This window comes from Haematobia irritans, chromosome 3 (assembly GCF_050003625.1).
Source record: "Haematobia irritans isolate KBUSLIRL chromosome 3, ASM5000362v1, whole genome shotgun sequence".
Lineage (NCBI taxonomy): Eukaryota > Metazoa > Arthropoda > Insecta > Diptera > Muscidae > Haematobia > Haematobia irritans.
The window spans coordinates 209,519,897-209,546,210 of record NC_134399.1 but is presented as its reverse complement, the minus strand read 5'-3'; the positions used below and the strand labels follow the sequence as shown (position 1 = coordinate 209,546,210).

At 29.0% G+C, this 26,314-nt stretch overlaps 2 protein-coding genes across 4 annotated transcripts; one reads left to right on the top strand and one right to left on the bottom strand.

Annotated features, from left to right (window-relative positions):
• Nucleotides 1-285: 285 nt before the first annotated feature.
• Nucleotides 286-26,314, bottom strand: ebo (exportin ellipsoid body open). Of its 2 annotated transcripts, none has more exons than XM_075302506.1 (11): nt 25,991-26,313; nt 25,368-25,888; nt 21,696-21,848; nt 21,236-21,618; nt 20,948-21,141; nt 18,496-18,911; nt 17,866-18,424; nt 17,623-17,792; nt 17,348-17,557; nt 16,821-17,280; nt 286-1,890 (listed from the first exon to the last, which is right to left on the bottom strand). In XM_075302506.1, the coding sequence occupies exons 1-11, from the start codon at nt 25,991-25,993 to the stop codon at nt 1,816-1,818; spliced, it is 3,144 nt and encodes a 1,047-aa protein (XP_075158621.1). In that variant the 5' UTR covers nt 25,994-26,313; the 3' UTR covers nt 286-1,815. The 2 variants fall into 2 exon arrangements, with proteins under 2 accessions (XP_075158621.1, XP_075158622.1); XM_075302507.1 differs by lacking the exon at nt 286-1,890 and adding an exon at nt 16,304-16,486 and having other exon boundaries at nt 25,991-26,314.
• LOC142231845 (cytosol aminopeptidase-like) lies at nt 11,142-15,686 on the top strand. 2 transcript variants are annotated; one of them, XM_075302504.1, is made up of 8 exons: nt 11,142-11,355; nt 11,419-11,534; nt 11,601-11,736; nt 12,120-12,625; nt 12,690-12,909; nt 12,979-13,228; nt 15,182-15,255; nt 15,320-15,686. In XM_075302504.1, exons 1-8 carry the CDS (start codon nt 11,233-11,235, stop codon nt 15,485-15,487), a joined length of 1,593 nt encoding a protein of 530 aa, XP_075158619.1. In that variant the 5' UTR covers nt 11,142-11,232; the 3' UTR covers nt 15,488-15,686. The 2 variants fall into 2 exon arrangements, with proteins under 2 accessions (XP_075158619.1, XP_075158620.1); XM_075302505.1 differs by lacking the exon at nt 12,979-13,228 and having other exon boundaries at nt 12,690-12,847.

Genomic DNA, 26,314 nt, shown 5'->3' with positions numbered 1-26,314 from the left:
TTTAAATCAATACCAAAATTCTTAAGGGAAGGTCAAAATCTTTGCATCCAAGAAAACTTTTTTTTTACGTGTCGCTGTTAACAAAAGCGGCCGAAACGCGAACTGCATTACATTGCTGGTTCTTATATCACTCATTAAAAATAGAGTAAACTTAGATACCTGAGAAAATTGACAAAAGAAAATATATAGCAAACAAAGAAAAAAGTACAATGATAATAAATTACCTGTTTTAATGCCATGAAAATCACAAAATCATGTGATTACTAAATGAAAAGACACAATTACTTACGATTTTAAGAAGAAAAAATGTCTCATGTATTTTTCTTTTTGTTTTATTGAAAACTGATATTATTGATAAAACACTGTGCTTTTTGCTTTGGGGAGGGATAAAGGATAAAACTAGCAAAGAGAGAGAGAAAGCTTACAACTATATAATTAATTTAGAATTACAAATACCAATGAGATGCTTAACATAAATATTTCCATTTTGTAATAAATTTTATTTAATAAGCTCGAATTTATGTTTTGTTGTTTTTTTTTTTTTGTTTAAAATTTAAAATTAAGATGAAACGAAAAATAAACTACAACACTAAACACAATATAAAAGCACAAACCAAAACTAATTGTGTGTGTCTGTAAATGTTAAACGAAACAAAAATCAATATTTTTGAATACCCCACAAAAATTACAATAGGCGACAAAGGAAAACAAACAAATAAAAAGAAAGAAAAAAACATAACAAATAACTACACGTTTATATTAGGGATATATTTTTCTAAAAAATATATGAATAAGAAATGAACAATGATTTTTTTAATTTTAATTTTAATATCAATATTTATATAATTTAAAGCTCTTTTAAAAAGAAAACACATGACACACAAAAAAGAAACATAGTTTTTTGCTAGGAGAAAATTTTGTAAACATTAAGCAAATTAAAATAAAAATATTAAACAAAGTACCTTTTTTAAAATGGGATTATAGTAACCGAAACTAAAAACAATATATATTAATAAAAAAAAACAAAATAAAATAATATTTAAAATATTTATGCGAAAGCAAACACAGTATTTTTGTTATACAATGATCAAAGATTAATGTTGTAGTATATATGGATATTCAATATTGTATATGTATATGCATATTTTATACTCATATATATATATATATGTATGTATGTATATGAAGAAATGCCCAAGATCGTCATTAAACAAAAAAAAACTTTTCTAATAAAATTTGTATTCAATTATTAAAAAAAGTACGTATGTGTGTATTTTTGCAATCATTTTTTTAAATTTTTTTTGGTTTTTGGGGAAATTCAAAGATAAACAAATAAAACATGAAAAATTTATAGATTTTGACAAAAGAGTAGGTGTCACTGCTAATAACTAAATGTTATTTTTATAAAACTACACGACGACGACATATGATGACTATGTGTAATCTTAAATTTTTATTTTCCTAATTATTTATTTTATTTTTTTTTTTAGGTTTACTTTTTTTATAATAAGTATAAGTATATATATTTATAAAAAATGCTACACAATAATTTTATATATATATGTAAAAAAACACACTCTCTCGTACATACATACGTAATAATATTCGCTCGGTTTATACGAGACGATTACAAATTTACTTAAGCTTACATTGTTGTTTCTAAATATGTTGAGATAACGAGACGATGACGACGCTGATGACGATAATTATGGATTTTTTCTTTTGTATGTTTAATTATAATTAATTTTAAATATTAAAATATTATAGAACTATGAATATTGTATATCTAAATGACATGAAGATGCCACTTGTTTTTTATGTTTGCGATAAATGCACACAGTGTGCATCTTGTATCAGTTGAGTTAGTTTTTGTGAAAATGTTGGAATGTCCTGTTGAAAGAGAAAAAAAGAAGAAACAAAAGAGCAGATAACGAAATTTTAATATCACAATGTTTTTTTTTTAAGAAAACTATAAAAACAAATATACACATATATATTTGTTTAAAAAAAATACACTTATAGATAAATATTTAATATTCATTATATAAAGAGATTGTACAAGTAAAGAATGCCCAAACAAAAAAAAATAACAATTAATTTTAAAGAAATAATAAATAAATGTTTTTAAAATGATGTGAAAAAAAATGAAATTCATTTCAGTTTTATTTTGAGGGTGTTTCTTACTAGCCCAGGTTTAACCAGAATTTATTGAATACTAGCGTAACCCGGCCCGCGTCCCTTGCAACAAATTTTTTGTTTTTTGTTCTGTATTCAAATCATTGGACAATCTTCTACATTTTCTGTGAATTTCAAGCGTGGTTTGTCAAGGGGAGGTATACTTCTCCTCAAAATAGCGTCCAACAAAGTACATAAAAATTGACCATTTTAACATTTGTTAAAGTGTTGGACACGGAAAACATGCCTTTCCCAAACATATACAGAGAATGAGACACCTTCTACGTTGTCTGTCCACTTCATGTAAATTTAAGTTTTTTTGATTAAGAAAGTCTGGCAGAAGCCTGTGCAAAAATCTTAAATTATGTACCGAGTTCCCATTTATAGACTTCGCTCCTCCCCGACCAGATATCATAAATTCACGTACCCTACACGGATGAAAAAGACTGTTTTTCATATGTTTGGCTATAAACATTATATGTTTGGAACACAAATTGTTAAACACAATATTTTTGAGTGCAAGCATATAATGTTCATAAACTAGCATAACATGTTTGGGACATATATGTTAATATGTTAGAACATATTATGTTTGGGACATAAAATGTTTGTAAATATAATATGCTTGGATGCAAACATATATTAATTTAGAAATAGCCTATAAACATATATGTGTTTAGTAGCTTGGAGCGCTATTTAACAGGGAGCGATATTGAATTAAGTTGGTGGTTGCTTGTTATTACAAAATTAACATTTTATTTTTCCTTGGGCAATTGATCAGCTACTTCTTTGATAACCTAGCCTAACCTAACCTAACCTTCTTTGATCCTTACAAACTGTGTGGTCCGCTGTTCGAATCCCCGTCCGGCAAAAGGTAAAATTAAAATAAAATAAAAATCATAAAATTGAATAATTTCTTCTACAATGTTTGTATTACAGAAAAAGGTGCTAAGAACTAAAAAATCTCGTGGAAGTGAGAAAGATGTGGGGGAATATACAATTAGGCAGAAACAAAATTTTGAGCAGTCAGGTCGAAAACCTATGTTGTTAGCACCTATATTACCTGTTTATTTTCATAATTCATTATGATTGTAAATATATAAATAAATAAATAAAATGTTGAGCACAATATTGTTTGGGAGAATTTTTTTTAAGCATATAATATTTTTGGGTGCAAAATGCTTCCAAACATATTATGTGTTCACATAATAACATATTGTTTTTTAGAAGACAACATTATTGAATTTGGATGGAATAATACAAAATGTTTGGAACTTAGACTACCCAAACATATATTGTTTAGACCAATATGCTTTCAAACATATTATATATTGGAAGAGATCAAACATATAAATGTTTGGGCAATACCCAAAAATGTATATGCTTGAAGCAAAATATGTTTGGGAGTATATGTTACAGAAGCGATTTTTTGTGAGGGTGTATATTCATTTCACAAACTACCCAAATTCACTACTCTCCTTCCCCAACCAGACATCGAAAAATCATGTACCCTGTATAAATTTACAGCCTGTTTCTGTATGTCGAATAGAGGTGTGCACGTGACACGAAATTGTCGTGACTCACGAAAATTTTCGTGACTCACGCGTGAGTCGTGAGTCACGCTCATGGCAACGGCGTGAGTGTGCGTGAGCGTGATTAACAAATCAAAATGTCGTGCGTGAGCGTGAGTCACGAAAATATTATCTTCGTGAGTGTGCGTGAGTAAAGATTTACGCTCACGAAAATAATCCTGCTCACCAACATAAAACGCTTAAGAGTTAAATTCATTTACAATTTTAGTGACACCTGGGATGTTAAGAGTGTAATAACGCTCTCGATTTTAATAATGCTCATGTTTTCAGACGCGTCGCTAAGGTAAATTACTCAAAAAATTGTTCGTGAGTCACGACATTTTTCGTGAGTCACGGTATTTTTCGTGAGTCACGACATTTTCGTGCGTGAGTGTGCGTGAACACAAATTTTCTTTTCGTGAGTGTGCGTGAGCGTGAGTCCTACCAAACAATATCGTGCGTGAGTGTGCGTGAGTAAGATTTTTCCGTCGTGAGTGTGCGTGAGCGTGAGTAAAATATTACTCACGTGCACACCTCTAATGTCGAACGAGCTCTATTGATCGACTGAAATGGAAACAAACAGCTGAATTTATAACCAAAAATCAGCTGTTTCTATGTATTTTAGTCGATCGATAGAGCTCGTCGACATACAGAAACAGGCTGTTAATCATCTTCTCCCAATTTCAAGTAAATCGGAGAAGGTTAGATTTTGCTCTATTTTTTGTAAAGGGACGCAAATTGATTTTTTTTTTTTTTGGATGGCCACGAATTAACCTCCTTTTCGCTCTAGGACGCTTAGTTTAGGAGATATGAGCAAAAGAAGTTTTTCATATAAAAATTTGAATCTTTTTAAGATTTCGATGGAATTTTTGATTTTTTTGGGGTGGTCATGAATTGACCTCCTTTTCGCTCTAGGACGTTTAGTTCAGGAGATATGAGCAAAAGAAGTTTTTCATATAAAAATTTGAATTTTTTTAAGATTTCGATGGAATTTTTGATTTTTTGGGGTGGTCATGAATTAACCTCCTTTTCGCTCTAGGACGTTTAGTTCAGGAGATATGAGCAAAAGAAGTTTTTCATTTAAAAATTTGATTTTTTTTAAGATTTCGATGGAATTTTTGATTGTTTTTGGGGTGGTCATGAATTAACCTCCTTTTCGCTCTAGGACGCTTAGTTTAGGAGATATGAGCAAAAGAAGTTTTTCATATAAAAATATAATTTTTTTAGGATTTGGGTGAAATTATTGATTTTTTGAGGGTGGTCATGAATTAACCTCCTTTTCGCTCTAGGACGCTTAGTTTAGGAGATATGAGCAAAAGAAGTTTTTCATATAAAAATATAATTTTTTTAGGATTTGGGTGAAATTATTGATTTTTTGAGGGTGGTCATGAATTAACCTCCTTTCGCTCTAGGACGCTTAGTTTAGGAGATATGAGCAAAAGAAGTTTTTCATATGAAAATTTGAATTTTTTTAAGATTTCGATGGAATTTTTGATTGTTTTTGGGGTGGTCATGAATTAACCTCCTCTTCTCGCTCTAGGACGCTTAGTTTAGGAGATATGAGCAAAAGAAGTTTTTCATATAAAAATATAATTTTTTTAGGATTTGGGTGAAATTATTGATTTTTTGAGGGTGGTCATGAATTAACCTCCTTTTCGCTCTAGGACGCTTAGTTTAGGAGATATGAGCAAAAGAAGTTTTTCATATAAATATATAATTTTTTTAGGATTTGGGTGAAATTATTGATTTTTTGAGGGTGGTCATGAATTAACCTCCTTTCGCTCTAGGACGCTTAGTTTAGGAGATATGAGCAAAGAAGTTTTTCATATAAAAATTTGAATTTTTTTAAGATTTCGATGGAATTTTTGATTTTTTGGGGTGGTCATGAATTAACCTCCTTTTCACTCTAGGACGTTTAGTTCAGGAGATATGAGCAAAAGAAGTTTTTCATTTAAAAATTTGATTTTTTTTAAGATTTCGATGGAATTTTTAATTGTTTTTGGGGTGGTCATGAATTAACCTGCTTTTCGCTCTAGGACGCTTAGTTCAGGAGATATGAGCAAAATAAGTTTTTCGTATAAAAATATATTTTTTTTAGGATTTGGGTGAAATTTTCGATTTTATGAGGGTGGTCACGAATTAACCTCCTTTTCGCTCTAGGACGCTTAGTTTAGGAGATATGAGCAAAAGAAGTTTTTCATATAAAAATTTAATTTTTTTTTAAGATTTCGATGGAATTTTTGATTTTTTGGGGGTGGTCACGAATTAACCTCCTTTTCGCTCTAGGACGCTTAGTTCAGAAGATATGAGCAAAAGAAGTTTTTCATATAAAAATATAATTTTTTTAGGATTTGGGTGAAATTTTTGATTTTTTGAGGGTGGTCACGAATTAACCTCCTTTTCGCTCTAGGACGCTTAGTTCAGGAGATATGAGCAAAAGAAGTTTTTCATATAAAAATATCATTTTTTTAGGATTTGGGTGAAATTTTTGATTTTTTGAGGGTGGTCACAAATTAACCTCCTTTTCGCTCTAGGACGCTTAGTTAAGAAGATATGAGCAAAAGAAGTTTTTCATTTAAAAATTTGATTTTTTTTAAAGATTTAAATGGAATTTTTGATTATTTTTGGGGTGGTCATGAATTAACCTCCTTTTCGCTCTAGGACGCTTAGTTCAGGAGATATGAGCAAAAGAAGTTTTTCATATAAAAATAGAATTTTTTTAGGATTTGGGTGAAATTTTTGATTTTTTAAGGGTGGTCATGAATTAACCTCCTTTTCGCTCTAGGACGCTTAGTTTAGGAGATATGAGCAAAAGAATTTTTTCATATAAAAATTTGATTTTTTTTTAAGATTTAGATGGATGTTTTGATTTTTTTGTAGAGGGACGCAAATTCCAAGAAATTCTGTAAATTTTCCTTAAAGTTTCATAGCGTGTGGCAATGAGAAGGTTCTCGTCCAAATACCCAAAAATCAAGTACACCATATTAATTTCATAACCTTCCCCACGGCCTTTGTAAATTTAAAGTGAACTTGAGAATTCTAGTTTTTTTTCAGTTTTAGAGGAGGTCTCCCTCCCCGTCCCAATATCGATAAATGATATAGCGAATATTGTGTAGACATCCCAGAAAATCTCAAGCAAATTATAAGCCCTATTTTTAAACAGCAAGGCAAGGGGAGGCCCCTCTTCCCATCCGAATATCACAAAATCAGATATCCATTATAATAATAGAACGTACCCCACATTCTCTGTAAATTTCAAGTAAATTGGAAAAGTTTAATTGTTTCACGGTATGTACTTGAGGAGAAATGACGTCTACCTGTGACTCATATAAATTTCATAATCTCCCCCAAATTCTCTTGGCAAATATTTGACAAAAATGAGTGTCAAACATTTTTACGGAACAATTTTCCAAACATCTGGATACGCTTTTTGGAAAATAACCCTGCCATGATGTTATATATCCAATATGAGCTCAAATGTTTGCTGGTGGGGCTATTACCACGGATTCTTTTTCGATTTCTGTCAAATATTTGCCCAGTGCGACCATAGCATAAGTCGACAAATTTTAGTTTTTTTCACTGTACTTTAAAAAAAGTCGGACAAAGAGGAGGACCCCTTCACGACCAAATATCGAAAATAAAGTAGCTGTTATTTGCCTAGACACCCCCTTCAACCTTCCCTGAAAATTTCAAGCAAATCCGATATTTTTGTTCCAATTTTCAAAAAGTCGTCAAGTCCCGTCCAAATATTAAAAAATCAGGTACTCCATAAAAAATTTATAGCCTCACAGCGTGTTCTCTGTAAATCTCCAGTAAATCAGAGAACTTTTGTTTTTTTACTGTACTTTAAACAAAACTCGTATAAAGGGGTGGTCCACTAGATAGGGTCACGGCCTAAAGGAAAACAAAAGTTGATGCGGTCACCCCCCAGTTTTGTAGCATATTCGAAGACAATTTCAGAACATCACAACTTTTTTTTCCATGCACCCTACGACCCCCCGAAATACAATTTATTGTGCTGTTTCGTCATTTGAAGTCCGATCGAAAAGAAACGCATATCGTTGTTCGTGGTTGATCAGGGGCTATATTTCGTGCATTGGTCATTTTTGACTCCGACGTCAAATTTGATTTTTAATTTTTTTATTTCGCTTCGTATACCCCAAGAAGCCCATTTCTGATAACCATTATAAAGATCTTAACAAAATATGAAACTTTTGCTTTTGAAGTATTTACTTATATTCATAAACAAAAAAGTTACAGAGATTTTAAAAAGTCAATAGGTTACCCTACACACCACCAACCACGAACAACGATATGCGTTTCTTTTCGATCGGACTTCAAATGGCGACACAGCACAATAAATTGTATTGCGGGGGGTCTTAGGGTGCACGGAAAAAAAAAGTTATGGTGTTCTGAAATTGTCTTTGAATATGCTACAAAACTGGGGGGTGACCGCATCAACTTTTTTTCGTGACCCTATCTATGGTGCACCTCCGCGACCAAATATAGAAAAATAAAGTAACGGGTCTTTGTCTAGACAACACCTCTAACCATCTTTGGAAATTTCACCCAAATCGGAGAACTTTGGCCCAATTTTGAAAAATTCGGGCAAGGGGGATGTCCCCTCCCCCACCAGATATCAAAAATGACGTACCCTATTTTCACCACATGATTACCCTCTACGTTCTCCGAACATTTTTCATGTAAAAAAAATAAAATTATTTTAGAACATATGTGAATTGAAAGCTAAGAAAAAGTATATAAACTTTTCCCATAGCCGAAGAGACCAATTTTAGAGGCCTGTCAAAATTATACCTCTGTATTTCATATCTTTTTTGACTTTGTGAATTGAAAGCTAAGAAAAAGTATATAAACTTTTCCCATAGCCGAGGCCTGTCAGTAGGATTTCTAGGGTCTCACATTTTAGCTGACTACTTGGTAAATATCTCGGCTCAAACCATACAAAATTTCAGAGAGTCATGTTAGAAATACACAACCGTTCCCAAATTGACATTTTACCATTTGTGCTATCTCTCCCTTTTATACAAACAGATATTTTTGATCCCTTTGTATGGGAGGTACGTGAAGGAATTGTCCGATCGGAACAAAACTTTGCATTTTTCTTAGTTTTGACCATCAACAAGGCTTTTCAAAATTCCGCATTCCTACTATGCCTCTTTCTAGTGTTGTCCATTCCTTGTATGGAAGCACTGTGTGGCGCAGCAAGAGGAGTTTGCTATCTCCCCTACTAAATACGTTGTTATAGTTCTTCAAACTATGATAATATATCCTTGTATTAAATATTCTGTGTTCTTCCCATCAAATAGAATTAGGTCTAGGTTAGGTGGCAGCCCGATGTATCAGGCTCACTTAGACTCAGTCCATTGTGATACCACATTGGTGAACTTCTCTCTTATCACTGAGTGCTGCCCGATTCCACGTTAAGCTCAATGACAAGGGACCTCATTTTTATAGCCGAGTCCGAACGGCATTGCAGTGAAACCACTTAGAGAAGCTTTGAAACACCCGTGTAAAAATTGGGGGATCTGATTTGATATGATTAGATCTGAGCCAAGACATGGCCAGATCTGAGCTGATCCGAAAAATGGTTATATCTGGTCAGATCTAAATGCTATGAAATTGGATCTGATCAGATCTCAAAAATGAGACACATCTAATCAGATCTAATTAGATATAATTGTATATTATTTGATACAATTATATCTTTCGAGATCTTTCAACGCATAAAAGCCCATAATTTGTATATAATGTATAGAACCCATTTATTAGAACGTATGATAGATGTAAACAGAAGAAACTTTTGTTATTTGAAACTTAACAAGTACAATTTACGCAATTAATAGCAGTAAAACGTATTAAGTGAAATTTACAATATAAATATTAAAATCATCTTGACTAATGAGGCTCCATCCACTTCGGCGCCTGCGTCAATAAGCAAAATTGCTTAGAAAACCAAGAAGGTATTGTTGAGAAGCCCCATCCTCAAGGTACGACTGTTTGGTGATGTCCGAGTGGGACATATATTAAAAAGGACGACTTGCTCAGAAATGTTATTGCATAATCAAAATCTACTAAATGTTTTTTAATGTTTGAATTTCTATTATTTAAGCAAACTACTAAGTTTTGGGCTGTACGTCTGTTATTCCAAACCAACAGATTGTTTGCTACTTTAGCAGAAAAACTGCTAAAACAACACTTTTTTGTTTACCGAAAAAACAGCAGTCAGTGTTTCCTATTAACAGCAGTCTTTTTATATGAGTATATTTCAAAATAAAAATTAATTTTGCAATCTACTTTGGATACTAAATAATGCTTTGGATGAAAGGTTAATTATACTCCAAACGCATGGGAACGACAAATACTAAATGGGTCTGTTAATTGCTTCTTTGCGCATTTTCAACAATTTATTTTTATTACACTTTTTGACGTCAACCAGCAGTATCCGATAAAACATTTAAAAACTGGCGCTGATCATATTATATCCATTTCCAAAACTGACTGCTTTAGATTGTTAAAACTATATGACGTGAAGGAGCTCAACCATGTTCTGAAACTCGAAAAACATGTTTGTAAATACTTTAAAATTTATTATGTAAGTCCGTTAAATAAACAAAAGTTGTTTTTCCCATCTGTAACTTTGTGTATATATCTCGAATAGTTTTTTAGACGTATATTTCAAATATTTTTTTAATTTGTTCATGATTGTTTTTAATTATATTTTGGACCGTATTTAAACCCATATATAGTCAGATATGATGTTATATCTACCATATCTTATTAGATATAGTGCTATATACGGTCCTATCCAAGCATATATTATTAGATATGCCAGATATAATTAGATATTATACAATATATGATGAGATCTGCAATTATATCTAACCAGATCTAGCATCATATATAGCATATCTGTGCATATCCAATTATGTCTGAACTAATATCTGAACAGATCTAATTAGATCCAATTTGATATTATTAGATAGGATTGGATCCTCCAATTTTTACACGGGCACTCAGAAATGTCACCAGCATTACTGAAGTGGGATAATCCACCGCTGAAAAACTTTTTGGTTTTCGGTCGAAGCATGAATCGAACCCACGACCTTGTGTATGCAAGGCGGGCATGCTAACCCATCAAATAATAAATAAATAATAATTTAATTTCGTTTTTAGCACACACATTGTAGCTTTCACCCTCTTAGGAGGAAGTTACTAGCAACGTCAATGATTGGCTGACAAATAAAAATTAAAAATCAAAAACAAATTGGTTTTATAACAAAAATTTTGAAATCTTGATATTGCTTTAAAATTAGGACACAGAAAAGTAAATTTCAATTGAAATTTTTTATTCATACTAAGTAGGCTATCGCTTTCTATTCCAATAACATTGAAAATTGGTTATTTCAAATTATTTTCTTTTTTCTTGTATTAATTGTGTGTGTGGGTGTAATTTATATCAAAGAAAATGTCTTCGGAACGTTTAGCCAATGTTGTAAAAAAGTTGGTAGTGAGATGTAAAACATTGAAATTTACAAATAGTTTCCAAATCAGTCGATTGTACACCACCAGTGGGGATACCCGTGTCACAGTAAGTTATGTTCTCCAAACAATTTCTTTCAGTAGTTTCATAAAATTCCTCCCCGACACAAAGAAAGGACTTGTTATTGGTGTATACGAAAAGGAAGGCAATAAGGACCCTAAATTAACCACAAGTGGAGAAAAATTTGATGATCGTGTCCAGGGAAAGGTTTCACAATTAATTAAAGAGTAAAGAGTGATATAATTACCAAAAAATCAAAATGGTATCAAATTTGACATTTATTTATTATCTAGATGCAATATCACAGGTCATTTGGGAAGGGGTAAGGTTTTCAATAATATCGACCAAGAGTATAGATCTGTGGCTGTTATTGGTATGGGACGTGAACGTGCCGGTTTCAATGAACTTGAAATGATTGATGAGGGCATGGTAAGTTCAATTTTTTGCTTAAAAAGTATTTGGGAAATAATTGATTCTGTTACCCAGACTAAATCCACATGTTCTAAAAATAAGGTAAATAATACTAACATTTATGAGATTAACGGCCATTATCACATAGTTCCGTTAGGCTTTAACTGTCCGTTAATAAAAAATAAATTGCAGATATCTTCTCTCTTGTTTGGCAGTTAATTTCTTAACTCCCTAGAATGGTTTAAAAGTTGGATAGCTATCCTTGCAGTAACGGAGCTTCATGAAAATTGTGGGAAATTATTTATTTTATTTTTGTTTAGATTTCTAGATTTTTTTTATTTTTGTTTATATTGCTTTTCCATCTGGTTTATTTTATTCATTTAAATGTGTGTTCGTAATAGGAAAATGCCCGTGTTGCAGCCGGTGTCGGTGCGAGAAGCTTACAATTACAAGGTTGCTCTGAGGGTTTCATCGATTCCATGGAATATCCCGAACAAGCGGCTGAGGGAAGTGCATTAGCTGTATGGCGTTATCATGATAACAGACAAAAGAAAAATCGCACTATAGTTCCAAAACTTGAATTATATGATTCACCTGATGTGGATGCATGGACAAGAGGTTTATTTAAGGCAGAATCACAAAATTTGGCTAGACGCCTTAGTGATGCCCCAGCTAATCAAATGACACCTACTACATTTGCCCAAGCTACTGTTGATGCTCTATGCCCTTGTGGTGTTACCGTTGAAATACGTACCATGGAATGGATTGAACAACAACATCTAAATTCATTTTTAGCAATAGCTAAGGGATCCTGCGAACCACCAGTATTATTGGAGATAAGTTACTGTGGTACAGCACCCGAAGACAAACCCATATTATTATTGGGCAAAGGCATGACTTTTAATAGGTGAGACATATTGACATGATGGAAACATGATGTTTGATGATCATTATCATTTTGTTTTTTTCAGTGGTGGCATTTGCTTACGTCCCGGTAAAGGAATGGATGAATATCGTGGATCTATGGCCGGAGCTGCGGTTTGTGTTGCTGCTATAAGAGCAGCGGCGGCTTTATCATTACCCATAAACATATCGGCAGTAATACCATTATGTGAAAATATACCTTCAGGTATGGCTTGTAAACCTGGTGATTTGATAACCCTATTAAATGGACGAACCTTGGCTATACGAGTATGACAACAAATCGTAAGAAAAAAAATCGATTATATATATATTTTTTTCTTTTTATACGATTTTTAGGATACCGACAAAGCTGGTGTTGCCATAATGGCAGATCCTTTGATTTATGGTCAAACTACATATAAGCCACGTTTGGTAGTTGATGTAGCCACTTTGGGCAGTGGTGTTGTCAAGGGTTTGGGTGGCAGTGCTACTGGTATATTTTCTAATTCCCATTATATATGGAAACAATTTCAAAAGGCTGGATCCCTAACTGGAGATCGAATGTGGCGTTTACCTTTGTGGAATTATTTTAAAAATCTAGTGACAAGTAAGTAAGAAATATCCGCAAAAAAAAACAGAAAATTTGAAATATACGCAAAAAAAGAAAATTCTATATAGAATTTTATAAAAATTGTACTTCTATAGAAAATTTTGTCAAAATTTTATTTATATAGAAACTTTTGTCAAAATTTTATTTCTATAGAAAATTTTGTCAAAATTTTATTTATATAGAAACTTTTGTCAAAATTTTATTTCTATAGAAAATTTTGTCAAAATTTTATTTCTATAGAAACTTTTGTCAAAATTTTATTTCTATAGAAACTTTTGTCAAAATTTTATTTCTATAGAAAATTTTGTCAAAATTTTATTTCTATAGAAAATTTTGTCAAAATTTTTTTTCTATAGAAAATTTTGTCAAATTTGTATTTCTATAGAAAATTTAGTCAAAATTAAATTTCTATAGAAAATGTCCAAAATTTTATTTCTATAGAAAATTTTGTCAAAATTTTATTTCTATAAAAAAATTTGTCCAAATTTAATTTCTATAGAAAATTTTGTCCAAATTTTATTTCTAAAGGAAATTTTGTCAAAATTTTATTTCTATAGAAAAGTTTGTCAAAATTTTATTTCTATAGAAATTTTGTCAAAATTTTATTTCTATAGAAAATTTTGTCAAAATTTTATTTCTATAAAAAAATTTTGTCAACATTTTATTTCTATAGAAAATTTTGTCAAAATTTTATTTCTATGGGAAATTTTGTCAAAATTTTATTTCTATAGGAAACTTTGTCCAAAATTTTATTTCTATAGAAAATTTTGTCAAAATTTTATTTCTATAGAAAAATTTGTCAAAATTTTATTTCTATAGAAAATTTTGTCAAAATTTTATTTCATTCATTCATTCATACTTTATTTGTAATTTCAAAGCCCCATGGCCAATTATAACAATATTACACAGACTACAATACAGTCTACTAAAAAATACACAAATTCAAAACAGAATTGCAGAATTCTTAATATTTACCCTAAATTCTTAAAAGTAGATATGTATATAGCCCTAAGCAGTTCGCTATACTACTAAAAAAATTGTCAAAATTTTATTTCCATAGAAAATTTTGCTAAAATTTTATTTCTATAGATAATTTTGTCAAAATTTTATTTCTATAGAAAATTTTGTCAAAATTTTATTTCTATAGGACATTTTGTCAAAATTTTATTTCTATAGAAAATTTTGTTAAAATTTTATTTCTATAGATAATTTTGTCAAAATTTTATTTCTATAGAAAATTTTGTTAAAATTTTATTTCTAGATTTTTTTTTTAAATTTTATTTCTATAGTTTTTTTTATTTTACTTCTATAGAAAATTTTGTCAAAATTTTATTTTTTTAGAAACTTTTGTCAAAATTTTATTTCTATAGAAAATGTTGTCAAAATTTTATCTCTATAGAAAATTTTGTCAAAATTTTATTTCTATAGAAAATTTTGTCAAAATTTTATTTCTATAGAAAATATTGTTAAAATTTTATTTCTATAGAAAATTTTGTCAACATTTTATTTCTATAGGAAATTTTGTCAGAATTTTATTTCTATAGAAACTTCTGTCAAAATTTTATTTCTATAGAAAATTTTGTCAAAATTTTATTTCTATAGAAACTTTTGTCAAAATTTTATTTCTATAGAAAATGTTTTTAAAATTTTATTTCTATATAAAATTTTGTCAAAATTGTATTTCTGTAGAAAATTTTGTTAAAATTTTATTTCTATAGAAAATTTACTCAAAATTTTATTTCTATAGAAAATTTTCTCAAAATTTTATTTCTATAGAAAATTTTGTCAAAATTTTATTTCTATAGAAAATTTTGTCAAAATTTTATTTCAATAGAAATTTGAGCTAAACATAGAATCGGGCAGCATTCGTCGAGACAAGTTCACCACCACTTGTGGACTGAATGAAAATTAAAATATTGATTCCTAACCTATCTTTTTTAATTTCTATAGATAATACAAGCTTTGATATCAGCAATAATGGATATGGTCCAGCATCCAGTTGTTTGGCAGCTGCAATTTTACATGTAATATTAAAAACAATTATTTTAAGGATTTTTTTTTGTTAAATATTAATATTGTTTTGTTAAGGAACTTGTTCCCTGTGTGGATTGGGCTCATTTAGATATACGAGGAGTGGGTATGTTAACTCGCTATGGTACTATACCATATCTTTTGAGAGAACGCATGACTGGACGTCCAACTAGAACTCTTGTTCAATTCTTGTATCAAATGGCCTGTCCGGATGCTAATAAGTAGAGCTTATAATTAATAACCTGTCTTTGACAAATTTTGTGAATGCCCAAAATTTTATATTGTACAAATGATGTTTGTTTAATTAGTCAAATTTATTTTTTATTTATCATTTATTTCGTTAAACCTTGTGTATCACTTTTTAAGCGTAGACCCTAATAAAATTTTATGTAGAAATTTTCTATTCTTATGAGTTCCAATATAATTGTTAAAATCTGGTTTTTTTAATTATTCATATAAATATATTTCAAAATGTAATCGCTAAAATATAAATGGCGGTTCTCATTTACGTATTAATAAAATTTCGAACTACTACAAAGAGAATTATACCCCAGCAAAAAAGCGTCGCCAAAAAAGTAGTGAAACGTTTTATTCAAATTAGGGATAAGAGACCGGAAAATACTGGCAACAATACTAGTGCTGGACATTTTAAGAACTTGCCATAAGCACGAGTTATATTTTCAAAATCGACATTTATAGAAACTACTCCTTTTTCTAAAAAGGTCATATTTGGTGAAAAAAGGTCATGTGTGGTGAAAAATAAGTCCCAAAATTAATGATATCCCATCGCCAGATCTACACAAAAGGCTATGTAAATTCGAATTAGTTAGCGATGAAACATCCAATCAAAAAAAGCGTCGCCAAAAAAGTAATGAATATGTTCGTTTTGGATCCGGAAGAAGCAGAAGCGATGAATTTAACATGGGCTTGTCATAGGACGGATGTCCACCATTTCAAGAGCCGTTGCACAAAATTTGCATCACTTCTTTAGGTGTGATACGAATTCAATGTTTTGGATGTAAATTAAAAAATTCTGTGATATTTTGTCAAATAAATAATTTTTATATTTTCTTATAATTTTTAATGGATTCTAACGCTTGTCGGAAACGTTTAACCTCAAATATTTTCAAAAATTCACAATTTTTTTAGATTGGATTTAGCCTTTTTTTTCGACAAAATTTAAATGATTTGTACCATTTTATGAATTCTTACTCCGTTTTTAACCTATTTGAAACAAAAAAAGTTAAAATTACCCATTTAAAGTATGAAAAAAAAAACAAAATATAAAAGATTGAATTAAAAGAACTTCCTAGTTAGATAAAATAAAGAACATCATTGGGAGTGCATTCTCTAGAAGTGCTTTTAAAGTTGTGTCTTTGGAAGAACTTCCAAATTTTTTGAAGGGATGTGTATAGGCAGACTTGTGTAGATTGGAAAAATTCAAGAAATGAGAATATGTATGAAAATTATTTAATAACACCAATTTGTTTTCCTAGAAGCCAAATGTAATTGTTTCTAAATGAAAAATAAAACTTAAATACTTTCTTGCATTACTTACCGTAGTTAAACAAAGTTCATCAATTAATTTCATATTAATCGGTAGGCCAGCATTAGCAAAGCTTTCACGCATTTTCAAAGCATCCACCTGAGACATAGCAAATAGGGCACTAGCTAATATATCAAAATGTAATGCTCCTTCGCCAGATATCAAGACATTAATTAAAGCACTCAGAAAAGAGCCCAATAGATTTTCCTTAAACAATGGCCTCTGATATAAACGCCATTTTTCATGTACACTTTGCATAGACATTAGAACAGTGCGAACGATATTCGGATCATTGCCAGTGACTAGGATTTGTCCGTATGCATTCATTAAAGCAATAAAATGTTCTGGATGTAAATTATCGCTGGGATTCATTGAAACATTTGTACTATTCGTATTGCCATTTTGTTGTTGTAATATACCATTCGACTGCACATATGACTTGTAGAAATATTGCCACTTACAAGTTAATATGCTGGAAACAAAAAGTTTAGAATTATTGGAATAGACAAATAAAGTAAATCACTTAGATGTATGTATACCTGTCAAATAGAGAATAGACCACACTTGTTAAATCTGTGGTATCAGCTATACTATTATCCATTTGAATCATGGGCATTATATGCTCGAATGTAAAGTCTAAAATTGAGGGTAACATAGATAATGAAGCATTTCCGGGTTGTTGCACTATTAGCTGGAACATCTGTAGAATTTTCTCAATAACTGCAACACGACTTACGGTTAATTGTTCTCTAAAATTGAAATTGCCTTGTTATGATGTTGAATTTTTCATGGATCTCTTTTTCAATATACTCACCGGCTATTCACATTAATGAACAGTGTTATCATCTCTTTAATAAATTGAAAACCCAATTGATTTTGTAAAGTTCTTAGAACACTTAAACTAAACTCAGCAACAGTAATAGCAATAGCATTACTACTCTGACCAAATGCATTGTAAATCACTAAAGCTTTTGTAATTATAGGCTATATAGGAAAAATCAACGAAAAATGAGAAGGCCATCAGATATTAGATAAGAACTATGGCAAAATTACCCACCTTAAATGTTGAGGCCAACATGTCTTTTGTGTTATTGGAAGAGTCTTTAAAAAATTCAATTACTAGACTAAAGGTGACCAATAAGCTCAATGATATGGAAGATACTTTTGCTTCACCGCTTGCTGCGGATGCTACAGAATTCAAGTCCAATTCTAGAAAGCTTTGGGCCAAACATCCCGTATATTCCTTAAGAATTTGACATCGTCTTGAATAGTCCTGCTGTTGTTCGTCCACATTCTTCCAAGGCAACACCAGATAACTAATGAGACTTATATAAATATTAGCAATAACTTGACGTGGTAAATGCGAGAGACGTGGACCCGATTGCATTAGATTTACAATTGTGGGTATATCCAACAGACATTTTGGACGAATCACAGATGATATACACAACAGCAATTGACTGGCTGCCATATAGATAAGAGGCGAAGATCCCATAATGGTGTTGGGTTGAAATATACAACCCAAAGATTCGAACAATTGCAATAGCATATGATCCGATTTTAAAGATTGACATAATGGTAAAATGCTTCGTATGGCCATTAGAACTTGAGCATATCTAAATGAAAAGGAAAACAACAATATGAAAAAAAAAACTGTGTTTTGCTTTTGTGTTTAACCAACACTTACAAGTAATCATAATCAGTCTGAAACGTTGAGTGATCAACATCTATGGTATTCAATTTATTACTGGTAAAAAATTTCAATGTACTTAGCAAATTTTCCGCTAGCACATTTAAATGGCAGTTTACTTCCGAAGAGGCATCAGTCATTATATTTGTATCCATTAGAGGTGCAACTCTAACCACCGCTTGACAAACTGTGGCGAAATCTCTTAAACGCTCCGGAAACGATTGTGATTTCAATTTTCGTATAACTTCAAATGTTTTGCCACAATCAATATCATTCTGTAAAGACTGTAGTTGTATATGAGGACGAGACCAATGACTAAATACTTGTGCGAATACTGCATTTGGACGAGACTCAGCCACCAAGGCAATACATTCTATACATTGTGTAAGATATTGTTGCCATTCTGTTTGAGTCTGGAAAAAATAATAAATAAATGGAATTGTATAGTATATCAAGTTATTTTAAATAAACAAAAATTTCGAAGCATAATTTCATAAAAAAGACTAAAAATTTCTAACGAAACATAAACAATTTTTTTTCGTAAAAATGGTAGATTTTTTCATAAAAATTTTACAAAATATTCCTCCCCAACATAGAGGTACAAAATTTTCTATATAAATAAAATGTTGACAAGTCTTTCTATAGAAATAAAATTTTTACAAGATTTTCTATAGAAATAAAATTTTGACAACATTTTCTATAAAAATAAAATTTTGACAAAATTTTCTATAGAAGTACAATTTTGACAAAATTTTCTATAGAAATAAAATTTTGACAAAATTTTCAATAGAAATAAAATTTTGATGACATTTTCAATAGAAATAAAATTTTAACAAATTTTTCTATAGAAATAAAATTTTGACAAAATTTTCTATAGAAGTAAAATTTTGACAAAATTTTCTATAGAAATAAAATTTTGACAAAATTTTCTATAGAAATAAAAATTTGACAAACTTTTCTATAGAAATAAAATTTTAACAAAATTTTCTATACAAATAAAATTTTGACAAAATTTTCTATAGAAATAAAATTTTGACAAAATTTTCTATAGAAATAAAATTTTGAGAAAATAGAAATTATGATTTGATAAAATTTTATATATAAATAAAATTTTGACAACATTTTAAATAAAAATACAATTTCTACAAAAATCCCTGTAGAAATGAAAATTTTACAAAATTTTATACATTTCACTGTAGAAATGGAGATTTGACAAAATTTTATACATTTTATATAAAATAAAATTTTGTCAAAATTTTCTATAAAAAAAAAATTCCATAAAATTAAAATTTTGACAAAATTTTCCATAAAATAAATTTTGACAAAATTTTCAATAGAAATACAATTTTAACGACATTTTCAATAGATATAAAATTTTGACAAAATTTTCTATAGAAATGAAATTTTGACAAAATAGAAATAAAGATTTCACAAAATTTTATATATAAATAAAATTTTGACAACATTTTAAATAAAAATAGAATTTTGACAAAATAACTGTAGAAATGAAGATTTGACAAAATTTTATACATTTTTTATATAATAAAATTTTGACAAAATTTTCTATAAAAAATATAAATTTTCCATAAAATTAAAATTTTGCCAAAATTTATATTTATGGAAAATTTTGTCAAAATTTTAATTTTATGGAAAATTTATATTTTTTATTGAAAATTTTGTCAAAATTTTATTATATAAAAAATGTATAAAATTTTGTCAAATCTTCATTTCTACAGTAATTTTTGTCAAAATTCTATTTTTATTTAAAATGTTGTCAAAATTTTATTTATATATAAAATTTTGTGAAATCTTTATTTCTATTTTGTCAATAGAAATAAAATTTTGACGACATTTTCAATAAAAATAAAATTTTGACAAAATTTTCCATAAAATTAAAATTTTGAAAAAATTTTATCAATTTTTTTTTATAGAAAATTTTGTCAAATTTTTGTCTCATAGAATAAAATTTTGACAAAATATTTTATAGAACTAACATTTTGACAAAATTTTCTATAGAAATAAAATTTTGACAAAATTTTCTATAGAAATAAAATTTTGACAAAATTTTCTATAGAAATAAAATTTTGACAAAACGTTCTATAAAAATAAAATTTTGACAAAATTTTCTATAGAAATAGAGGTTTGACAAAATTAACACAAGAAATATGCTTAGGACTAAAATTTCTATAGAAATAAAATACTGACAAAATCTTTATAGACATAAAATTTTGACAAAATATTATTGTTTTTTTTTTTTTAATAGATTAATTTTGGCTCGAGTGGCAACCGTGGTAACAAGTCTTTTACACTGAACTCCAATTTATGAATAAAAAATCCTAAAAAGCCACAAATTTATTGTTCCACAAAATTTTACAGACATTTCGACAGAATTCTCGATGAAAATAAAAAATATATTTGTATATAAATTTAACCAAACAGAAATACTTACATTATCCTCCATCAGTTCATTATCGAGTAATTCCAGTTCAGTCTTATTATATTCAAATTGTGTACGCCGCATAATTTCAGCAACTAATTGATGAATGATATCATTATAGCGATTTAATTTTGCATGCATTGTTAATCCCTTGATAATAGGAGTCCAAATTTCAAGTTTTTCGGTGAAATCATAAGCACCATTTTCTGTAAAAAATACAGATAAAACATAGAAAGTACATGAAACAATGGAACTTTAGACAATTGAAATATTTTCGATTTCTATGTATGTTATACTCACCGCATATGGTGCAGGTATATAATGACTTTAAAAATACTTCCAATACTGATGATTCCTGCAGCATTTTTTGCCAATATTTTACCGCATATAAACGCAATAATTCACGAAATTTATCAATGTACATTTCACTCTGTTGTTTAGATGTATTATGTTGTTCCAAAAGGACATTTACGCCATTCATTAGCGTAACACTGCATGGCAATGATTTTTGTAAATACAAAAGTTCATTAAGAACGGATAGACCAGCCAATGACAAGTCTTGATGTGCCGAACGCCATTGTGACATATCCAATATGGACATAAGAAAATATTCGGATATTAATTCAGTACGTGTCCATGAGACCAGATGTTGGATACATGTTAACAGTTCTAACACAGAGGAACTATCCAAAAAAACACACAAAATTATTTCATGTAAACATTCAAAATTTCGTTAGGAAATCATTGGGTTGCTCCTTACCTTAATTGATTGTCATTTGGCAGCGTTGATATTAAACTATAATCCATGAGAGTATTCGATATGGAATGAACGTCTTTGTCATTGATATGACACACAGCGATTAGTAAATATTTTGTTAATAGATCCATAATTTCAGGCATGCATAATGAAATGCTTTATGAGGGTTTTGGGAGTAGACAATTAAAACAAACAAATTAATAATTTTTATAAATATCAGAGGGGAAACATAAATAAAAAATAAATTCATTGGGCTATATATTTTCCTTGTCCATATATAAAATTAATTCAGAATTTATTAAAAACAAGGCAGAAAAATAATTAGTTTTTTTCTCAATATTCAAAAATTGAATTTTCCTATCATTTCTGTTCTGGTTTCCGCTTACGGCCAGGTTATAAAAAGTTGGTTTAGCCTCTTTCATCGCTGCTCATGCTATCCGGTTTCATAGGTATTAATTGATAAAAGAGAATGACTGTTGGGGATCCTGGCTGTTAATTAATTTGTTATTGGTTTTGTTTGCTTTAGGCAAGCATTGCTGTTTTTTTTACTATCAATCCTGAGAAAAAAACCAACAGAGCAGACATCCCGACATTAAAAATTGTAATTAAAAATGTTTGGAGTGTTTTTATTAAATATTGGGATAAGGTAATTCATCCCAAGTCTTACGGTATTCTTTTAGAACTTACAGACTTTTTGGGAGTGTTTTTAGGAAGAAATTTTATTAAAAAACTACCAAACAAAAAATATTACATTGATAAATTGTATTTCTATAGAAAATTTTAACAAAATTTTCTATAGAAATTTTGTCAAAATTTTATTTGTATAGAAAATTTTGTCAAAATTTTATTTTTATAGAAAGATTTCTTAACATTTTATTCCCATAGAAAGTCAAAATTTTATTTCAATAGAAACTTTTGTCAAAATTTTATTTCTGTAGAAAATTTTTTCAAAATTTTATTTCTATAGAAAATTTTTTCAAAATTTTATTTCTATATTTATTTCTGTAGAAAATTTTGTCAAAATTTTATTTCTATAGAAAATTTTGTCAAATGTTTTTTCTATAGAAAATTTGGTCAAAATTATATTTCTATATAAAAATTTATCAAAGTTTTATTTCTGTAGATAATTTTGTCAAAATTTTATTTCTATAGAAAATTTTCTCAAAAGTTTATTTCAATAGAAAATTTTGTCAAAATTTTATTTCTATAGAAAATTTCGTCAAAATTTTATTTCTATAGAAAATTTCGTCAAAATTTTATTTCTATAGGAAATTTTGTCAAAATTTTATTTCTATAGGAAATTTTGTCAAAATTGTATTTCTATAGAAAATTTTGTCTATAGAAAATTTTGGACGAAATCAAAATTAGATAATTTTGTCAAAATTTTATTTCTATAGAAAATTTTCTCAAAAGTTTATTTCAATAGAAAATTTTGTCAAAATTTTATTTCTATAGAAAATTTCGTCAAAATTTTATTTCTATAGGAAATTTTGTCAAAATTTTATTTCTATAGGAAATTTTGTCAAAATTGTATTCCTATAGAAAATTTTATTTCTATAGAAAATTTTGTCTATAGAACATTTTGGACGAAATTTTATTTCTGTAGAAAACTTTTCTATTTATTTCTATTTTTGTTATTGTCAAAATTTTATTTCTATAGAAAATTTTGTCAAAATTTTATTTCTATAGAAAATTTTGTCAAAATTTTATTTCTATAGAAAGTTTTGTCAAAATTTTATTTCATTTCATTTATTTAACAATTAGTAATACAAAGCCTTTCATAGGCCAATATATATATTACTTAGCAAGAATACCTGAATACAAAACAAAATTCTTAACTGAATATAAAAATAATTAATTAAAATTATAACATATCTAACTTAAATGATTTAAATAAAATCAAGTACCAAAATACAAAATACATTCAATTTCTATAGAAAATTTTGTCAAAATTTTATTTCTATAGAAAATTTTATCAAAATTGTATTTCGATAGAAAATTTTGTCAAAATTTTATTTCTATAGAAAAATTTATCAAAGTTTTATTTCTATAGATAATTTTGTCAAAATTTTATTGATATAGAAAATTTTGTCAACATTTTATTTCTATAGAAAATTTTGTCAAAATTTTATTTCTATAGAAAATTTTGTCAAAATTTTATTTCTATAGAAAGTTTTGTCAAAATTTTATTTCTATAGAAAATTTTGTCAAAATTTTATTTCTATAGAAAATTTTGTCAAAATTTTATTTCTATAGAAAATTTTGTCTGAATTTTATTTCTATAGAAAATTTTGTCTGAATTTTATTTCTATAGAAAATTTTGGACGAAATTTTATTTCTATAGAAAATTTTGTCAAAATTTTATTTCTATAGAAAATTTTGTCAAAATTTTATTTCTATAGAAAATTTTGTCAAAATTTTATTTCTATAGAAAATTTTGTCAAAATTTTATTTCTATAGAAAATTTTGTCAAAATTTTATTTCTATAGAAAATTTTGTCAAAGTTTTATTTCTACAGAAAATTTTGTCAAAATTTTATTTCTATAGAAAATTTTGTCAAAATTTTATTTCTATAGAAAATTTTGTCAAAATTTTATTTCTATAGAAAATTTTGTCAAATTTTTATTTCTATGGGAATTTTTGTCAATCTTTCATTTATTTATAAAGTAGCACTTAATTGAAGTGGAATATTTTGCAAAATCTACCAAAACCTCAAGAAATCTACCAAACATTAAAAATATCTACCAGTTTTGGTAGAATTCTACCAATTGTGGCAACCGTGGATACCGGTGCGTACCATAGTAGGCTCCGTAATATATTAACCCATTACATTCCGTAATATTTTTTTACTCTTCTAAATTTTATTGGGAATAGAGTCATGTTTTTCTCATATGGCTGACTTTGAGCTTTTTATTTTATTGGAACAAATACTGGAAAAACTCGATATGAAATAAATTATTAAAAAAAGCATCGTCTTGGTTAATCGGCCTATTGACGCCGAAGCCGATTCTTCAAGTCGAGCTTTAGTACAAGGACCACGCTGTGAAGAGATTTTGTGGGATATGGGATAGTTTATTTTCTGACCAACACTTAACCTACGATTAATTAACATTTATTTATTTATTCATTTTTTAATCAACCCACGCCTTTAAGGACATCATATTGACCCTTCCAATGTATTACTATATTCCAGTCGTAAATTTAACAGCTGAAAAGACTGCAGTGAGTCAAGAGCAAAGAAGATATGTGAAATTTGCTTTCGACATTTAAAGCCTAACCGAGTTACATGCCGTTAATATTTGAATTTAATTTCTATATCTGAAATGAATGAAGGAATTGTTTCATGTTGAATCGATTTCCGAATGCTGAACTATTGAACTGAAACTTGAATTCGAGTTTATGCAAAGATTCACTTCTTAAACTGCAACCCTTTTCTAATATATTCAATTTCTCATCATGCCAATCCTACAATTGCATACTTATACATTTTGCATAAATCCAAAGTGTTAGGAAAGTGGGCGTTGGGTCCGTTCGAAATACATATGGATACGATACGATAAAATTGTACAAAATAGGTATAAAGTTAAATTGCTAGACCAAAGGTATACATACACTCCTGTAGTACATATAACATAAATACTCATATCATTGTAGTGTAGAATTATTTCCACTTACCAGGAATGAAAATACTGTTTTCTATCTGTACTAACATCTTCCCTACTGCTTACAACCTCTTCAGATGTAGTGCGCAATAAACAAATGCCCAAAACAAAATTTGATTTTATAAGTGTAATACAATGCATAATATAGTTGGGATCTTCATCGGGGAATTCACGTTTTCCCATCAAGGCGATTAATTGCGCATAGGTATCACGTTGTCTTTTCATGGTGGACATTATAGGAAGATTTATATACGTCCGCCATAGGGCCTCCCTCATCATGGCACGATCGGAACTGCCCAACTGCATCCATCTTCGGGTTATTGAATGTTCCAATGTTGAGGTACAAAAAAACCATAAAAATTGATTTTGTTCAAATGTGGATGCATCGCTGACCACAGTCAGACAAGTTTTCCATGCATCTGTTTGATTCTTAAATGCCAACAAATTCGATTCTATTTCCCTTTTGCGGTTATTAGGTGTGGTCGCTTGATAGAATTCATGTAATAATGAATCCACTAGAACCAAGGGGGAGGTCTGAAATTATAGAATAGAACAGGGGGTACAAACATACGCACACACACAACAAATTTATTACAACAAATATGTGAAGTTTATAATCTTACTAATATTACTCACCATTTTTGGACTTCCAAGGAGACGGCAAGTTATGATTGTTCGTTTAGTTTATTGACCAATTACAACTATAAAGTATATGTGTTGGATGGGTCGTCTCTGTCAGATTGTAGCAAGTTATTTTCACAGTGTGTGGGTTCGAAGGAGAAACCAAAGCTCCCTTTGCCTCGTTCAGCTACCACTATTGATTTTATACTATTATAACAACAATGCATTGGCCACAAAAATGTTTTTGTAACTTTTCGTTCACCATTAATTTGTTAAAAGTTCTCCAAATCCTCAAATCCTTGTTACTGGAATCTACGAAAATGAAATCGAAATGTCAAA